The sequence below is a fragment of the Nerophis lumbriciformis genome, linkage group LG16 (assembly GCF_033978685.3).
Source record: "Nerophis lumbriciformis linkage group LG16, RoL_Nlum_v2.1, whole genome shotgun sequence".
In the NCBI taxonomy this organism is placed as follows: Eukaryota; Metazoa; Chordata; class Actinopteri; order Syngnathiformes; family Syngnathidae; genus Nerophis; species Nerophis lumbriciformis.
In genome coordinates this window covers 3,502,099-3,509,598 of record NC_084563.2, presented here as the reverse complement: position 1 = coordinate 3,509,598, position 7,500 = coordinate 3,502,099, and the positions used below count along the sequence as shown (strand labels likewise).

The 7,500-nt window shown below is 26.4% G+C and overlaps 1 protein-coding gene across 2 annotated transcripts in view; it reads left to right on the top strand.

Annotated features, from left to right (window-relative positions):
- The window catches only part of LOC133616944 (protocadherin-1-like), a 294,172-nt gene that overhangs the window by 230,454 nt on the left and 56,218 nt on the right, over nt 1–7,500 (top strand). The window contains exon 5 of one of the 2 annotated variants that reach the window (XM_061976522.2): nt 7,306–7,500. This exon is cut by the window's right edge and continues 410 nt beyond it. The exons of the other annotated variant lie outside the window; for it this stretch is intronic. Coding sequence (XP_061832506.1) covers nt 7,306–7,370 — 65 coding nt within the window. The 3' untranslated portion in view covers nt 7,371–7,500. The remainder of the gene's footprint in view (nt 1–7,305) is intronic. 2 annotated transcript variants of the gene reach the window in all.

The window sequence follows — 7,500 nt, the reverse complement described above, 5'->3', positions numbered from 1 at the left end:
TAGACACACACATACATATATACATACACACATACATATAAACATACATTCATACATACATACAGTACATATATACACTCATATATACAAATATACATACACACACGTACATACATGCATACATACATACATACATACATACATACATAGACACACACATACATATATATATATACATACATACAAATATACATACACACACGTACATACATACATAGACACACATATACATATATATATATACATACATACGTACATACATACACACGCATGCATATATACATATATATACACACAATAATACATACATACAAATATACACACATACAGTGGTGGTCAAAAGTGTACATACACTTGTAAAGAACATCATGTCTTGACTTTACAATCATTTCTTATTTTGTTGTGATGTAGTGATTGGAGCACATACTTGTTGCTCACTAAAAACATTCATGAAGTTTGCTTCTTTTATGAATTTATTATGGCTCTACTGAAAATGTGCTGGGTGAAAAGTATAAATACAGCAATGTTCATATTTGCTTACATGTCCCTTGGCAAGTTTACCTGCAATATAAGTTGGTGCAGTTCAGCTAAATGTGTTGCTTTTCTGACATGGACTTGTTTCTTCAGCATTGTCCACACCTTTAAGTCAGGACTTTGGGAAGGCCATTCTAAAACCTTCATTCGAGCCTGATTGAGCCATTCCTTTACCACTTTGGGGTCATTGTCCTGTTGGAACACCCAACTGCGCCCAAGACCCAACCTCCGGGCTGATGACTTTAGCTTGTCCTGAACAATTTGGAGGTAATCCTCCTTTTTCATTGTTCCATTGGCAGCAAAACAGGCCCAGAGCATAATACTACCACCACCATGCTTGACGGTACGCCTGGTGTTCCTGGGATTAAAGGCCTCACCTTTTCTCCTCCAAACACATTGCTGGGTATTGTGGCCCAACAGCTCCATTTTATGGATGTATATATATTTAGGATATGCTAACTTTTCCAGCCACATTTTGGTCCGTCTGGTACTTGTCAATTTCAGTGTTTGAGTGGAACATTTTCAGTGTGAAAGTTTGCATTTAGCGACACTTTCATTCTTTCCTTGATTGCCCCTCAAGCCTTTTGTGTTATTTCAGGCCCCCAATGAGGGGGCTATTTCAGCCCCGCCGGCCTCTGATTGGAGGACCACTCCACAGCAGGGGGGGAGTCAGGTGGTCTCCATGACAACATCAGTCTAATGAAGACGTTCATGCACATGGTTGTTTGCTGATTAGCATGTTGACCCAGCGAGGACTACGTACTCTCAGAGATGGAGTCAGGGAAGAACGTCGAGACAAAAAACTTATTGATCACAGAACATGTGTCAAATAAGTACAGTTTTAGAAAGTAGCCAGTAACAAACGTGTCCGCACCCTTATAACAAACGTGTCCGCACCATTTAAGTTTATATATATATTATATTAGGCTGTGAATCTTTGGGTGTCAAACGATTCATTTTGATTCTTGGAGGTAACGATTCGATTCACAATCAATACTTTTTTGATAACATTGTGTGCCAGTTCTAAGATGAACTCCATCCCCTCCATAAACTAGACAACTAGCTTTGTGGTACTGACTTATCTGTACACAAATCATGGGCATCTACATCAACAAGATGATTTGTCTGTGTGTGTGTGTGTGTGTGTGTGTGTGTGTGTGTGTGTGTGTGTGTGTGTGTGTGTGTGTGTGTGTGTGTGTGTGTGTGTGTGTGTGTGTGTGTGTGTGTGTGTGTGTGTGTGTGTGTGTGTGTGTGTGTGTGTGTGTGTGTGTGTGTGCCAGTGTTACACCTACACAGGTGTGTGTATAGATCCATTCATCCATTTTCTAACGCTTACTCCCTTCGGGGTCGCGGGGGCGCTGGAGCCTATCTCAGCTACAATCGGGCGGAAGGCGACGTACACCCTGGACAAGTCGCCACCTCGCAGATAAGGTGGCGACTTGATATATATATATATATATATATATATATATATATATATATATATATATATATATATATATATATATATATATATATATATATATATATAATAAATTTTTTATATATATAATATATTTTATATATATATATATATATATATATATATATATATATATATATATAATATATTTTATATATATATATATATATATATATATATATACATATATATATATATATATATATATATATATATATATATATATATATATATATATATATATATATATATATATATATATATATATATTCCCGCCATCAGTGTGTGAATGTGTGTGTGTGCACATTCACCCATTCACACACACACATTCACACACTGATGGCGAGAATATATATATATATATATATATATATATATATATATATATATATATATATATATATATATATATATATATATATATATATGTATATGTATGTATATATGTGTATATGTATGTATATATGTGTGTATATGTATATATATATATATATATATATATATATATATATATATATATATATATATATATATATATATATAGTAAATGGGTTGTACTTGTATAGCGCTTTTCTACCTTTTTAAGGAACTCAAAGCGCTTTGACACTATTTTCCACATTCACCCATTCACACACACACATTCACACACTGATGGCGGGAATATATACATATATATATATACATATATATATATATATATATATATATATATATATATATATATATATATATATATATATGTATATGTATATATATGTATATATATATGTATATGTATATATATATGTGTATATATATATGTATATGTATGTATATATGTGTGTATATATATGTATATATATATATACATACATAAATACACATATACATGTATATATACATATATATGTATGCATGTATATATATATATATGTATATATATATATATATGCATATATATATGTATACATGTATATATATGTATACATGTATATATACAGTATGTATATGTATATATGTATATATACTGTACATGTATATGTGTATATATGTATGTATATATATGCATTTATATATATATATATACATATATATATATATGTGTATATATATATATACATATATATGTATATATATATATATGTGTGTGTGTGTATATATATATATACATATATATATATATATATACATATGTGTATATATATATATATATATATATATATGTGTGTATATATATATACATATATATGTATATATATATATATATGTGTGTGTGTGTGTGTATATATACTGTATATATATATACATATATATATATATACATATGTGTATATATATAAATATATATTTCTTTATATATGTATAAATGTATTTATATATGTATGTGTATATATGTGTGTATATATGTATGTATATGTATACATATTTGTATATCTATATACATGCATGTAAGTATGTATATATATTTTATTTTATTTTTTTATTTTTATTTTTTTCATGTTTAAAGTCAGAATGTTATGAAGAAAAGAATGTTTTAGATTAGACTTTAAGTCAGTATAGTTATCAATTAGGATTACAGCAATAACAACAACAACAACAAAAAAGACCATTCCAGTAGGTTAATAATAAATAAGTTAGTGTTTTAATCACTATCGTTCTTCTCTGTTGGACTCATTTCACTTGATCAAACCTGTTAGACCATTCCAAATGATACAGGTATCATTCCTGCTGATATCGTACACAATATCGTATTATTGAACAATTTTGTATTAGAACTTTATTCAAGGTTATTGAATAATGTATTCTTAGATTGTTTACGTATAAACTCTTTAATGTTACTCAAGTCAGAACAGGCAAATTATCTGTCAGGTAAAAGTGTCAAAATATATGAAAATATACAAACTAAAATACTTCATCATCACACTAAAAGTCATAAGTAAATGTTGGCTTATGTATTTTGATCCTATATAATAGTCTTTTAACATCCACAATGATCAAGTGCACTTCCATTTGGGCCACATATATGTTTGAAATGTGGAATAAATCCAAGTATAATTACCGTATTTTTCGGAGTATAAGTCGCACCGGAGTATAAGTCGCACCTGCCGAAAATGCATAATAAAGTGGGAAAAAACTGCGACTTATAGTCCAAAAAATGAAGGTAATACATCTCATCTCCAGCAGCAACATCCAACATGATATACTAAGTAATACATTCATCATTAAATACAACATGTTTATTTAAACAAATCAAAATTGGATTTTAAAAATAAATAAAAATACATCTTTGTGGCTGTCACAGGGTGCAGAGATTGCAGGCGATGTGCCGGTGTATAACGCCCTTTTATTAGGGAAAGCCCAGGTCGTGTGAACGCAACAAGAGGTGACTAACAGGAAGTAGAAATAACAAAATAAGAGCGTAAACAGGAAATGATGGTGAAAACACAAGAAAAGAACTTAAGTCCAAATGTATTTCTAATCTAAACCATATCTGTTATTCCTATTTCTTTGTCAAATGTCTTTAAGTGTAAAATATGATGTTTACATTTGATGAAAGCACACAAAAGCAATTTAGAAAACACCTTAATGTATCTACAAGTGTTTATTACGATGATATTATAAAATAATTAGTATTATTATTGTTATTATATCATTGTTATTAGTCCTATTTTGTTATTTTTTTATTATGATTATGATTATTTTTTTATAATTTTATTATTATTGATAATAGTAATCATACTAAAAAAAATTAAATACATATTATTATTAATAATAATAATATTCGTAATGATAAGCATTATTATGGTTTTTATTATAATTATTATGATTTATATGATGATGATGATATTATAAAATAATTAGTATTATTATTGTTGTTGTTATCATCATTGTTATTAGTGCTATTTTGTTATTTCTTTATTATAATTATGATTATTTTTTTATAATTTTATTATTATTATTGCTAATAGTAATCATACTAAAAAAAATTAAATACATATTATTATTAATAATAATAATATTCGTAATGATAAGCATTTTTATGGTTTTTATTATAATTATTATGATTTATATGATGATGATGATGACTATTGTTATTATTACTGTTATAATTGTTATTATTACTATTATCATCATCACTGCTATTAATATTAACAATAATAATAATACAAATAATAACTATTATTATTTTTACTAATATGAATATTTGTATTACTGTTGTCATGTATTAATATAATTATTATTACTAATTTTTAATATGAATATTTGTATTTCTGTTGTCATGTATTATTATTATTATTGTTACTAATTGTTTTCTTCATTTAAAAAAAAAAGTATATATATATTTTATATTGTAAAATATTATTATTATTGATATATTGTAAATAATAATTATTATTGATCATATTAAAATAGTAATACTATTAATTTATTAATAATATAAGAATATAATAATAATCTTTTTTTACATTACTGTGGTGAAAAAGGTGACTTTTCTGTGGTTCCTAACACAGACACCAAGAGGTGACGGAGTAGTGCTAATATAATATAATATCTATTAATTAGTGCCATAATTCCTGCCATCACGTTAATGGATTATTTTGACATGTGGTGGCGTCATGAAAGGACGTACAATAAAGTCAACATAATTCACCTTTGAACAAACAGGAAGTCAGCCATTTTGGTTTGGAGCCATCATTATATTTTGTCCACTTAGTTATTCTTATTCTTATTATTATATTATCATTAGTAGAATTATGAATGTTATTATTATTAATAACAATATTATTAATGTTATTACTATTATTATTATTGCTATTATTAATATATTAACATTCATATTAATGTTAATATGAATGTTAATATTATTAATGATATGGATTAATTATTATCATTATTGTTATTATTATATTATTTATAATTATTATTATTATTATATTATCTTCATAGTAATATGAATGTTAATATTAAAACCATTATTATTATTATTAATAATATCCGATTGTAGCTGATATAGGCTCCAGCGACCCCCGCGACCCCGAAGGGAACAAGCGGTAGAAAATGGATGGATGGGATGAATATTAATGTTATTATTTTATTATTGTTATACTACGATTAAGGTAATAGGAATGTTAATATTATTAACAATATATTTATTATATTATTATTATTATTATATTAACATGTGATTGTTAATATGAATATTAATATTATTAATATTGTATTTATCATGGTTATTATTATTATTATTATTATATTAACATTCATAATCATATGAATGTTAATATTAATGCTATAATTAATATTAATAACAATAATAATGTTATTATTATTATTATTATCATTAGATTCATATTCATAATAATATGGATGTTGATATTAATGCTATTATTATTAATAATCTTATTAATAATAATATTCATGTTGTTGTTATTATTATTAGCATTATATTAACATTCAATATAATATGAATGTTAATTATAATGCTATTATTATTGATATTAATAAGAATATTAATGTTTTTGTTCTTAATATATTAATGTTAATATGAATGTTATATTAACAATATATTTATATAGTTATTATTACATTAACATATGATTGTTAACATGAATGATAATATTATTAATATTGTAATTATTATTCTTATTATATTAACATTCATAATGATATGATTAATGCTATTATTATTAATAACACTATTAATGTTATTATTATTATTAGATTAATATTCATAATTATATGGCTGTTAATATTAATGCTATTATTTTTAGTAATTCTATATTAATGTTGTTGTTGTTATTATCATTATCATTCATAGTAATATGAATGTTAATAATAATGCTATTTTTAATAAGAATATTAATGCTTTTGTTATTAATATGTTAATATGAATGTTAATATTAAAAATATATTTATATTATTATTATTGTATTAACATAGTATTGTTAATATGAATATTAATATTATTATTATATTTATTATTTTTATTATTATTATTATCATCATTGACCAAAACAAAACAAACATATTTAATTCGTCACTCTATCATGATGTCATAATAAATAATGTCATAACAAATGATGTCATAATAAATGATGTCACATTAATTGATGTAATAAATGGCAAACTAGATTCATGCTTGTTCAGTAAGACAATATTTTTTTCTTCATGGCACATTTTTGATGGCAGCTTCTTTTGGACTTTTGGTGCGATGGTGCAGTGGTTTGGCCAGAGTGCTGTGCATGCATGTTGTTTGGCCAGAGTGGTGCTGTGCATGCATGTTGCTGGCAGGCCGAGTGTAAGACGTGCGTGTCTGTATCCTCTCGTAGGTGCAAGGTGGTCCAGCAGGCCCCGGCTGACGGCCCCACAAACACTGCTGCACAAAAACCTCTAAGCTGCTTCTTGTCACACAAAGCATGTTCTGTCTTCCTGCAAGGAGAAGAAGGACAAAACCTCTTGGATGGAATCAAAGACTACTTTTAATGGATTATCAGCACTTTTTTCTCTCTTGTGGACCGCGATAC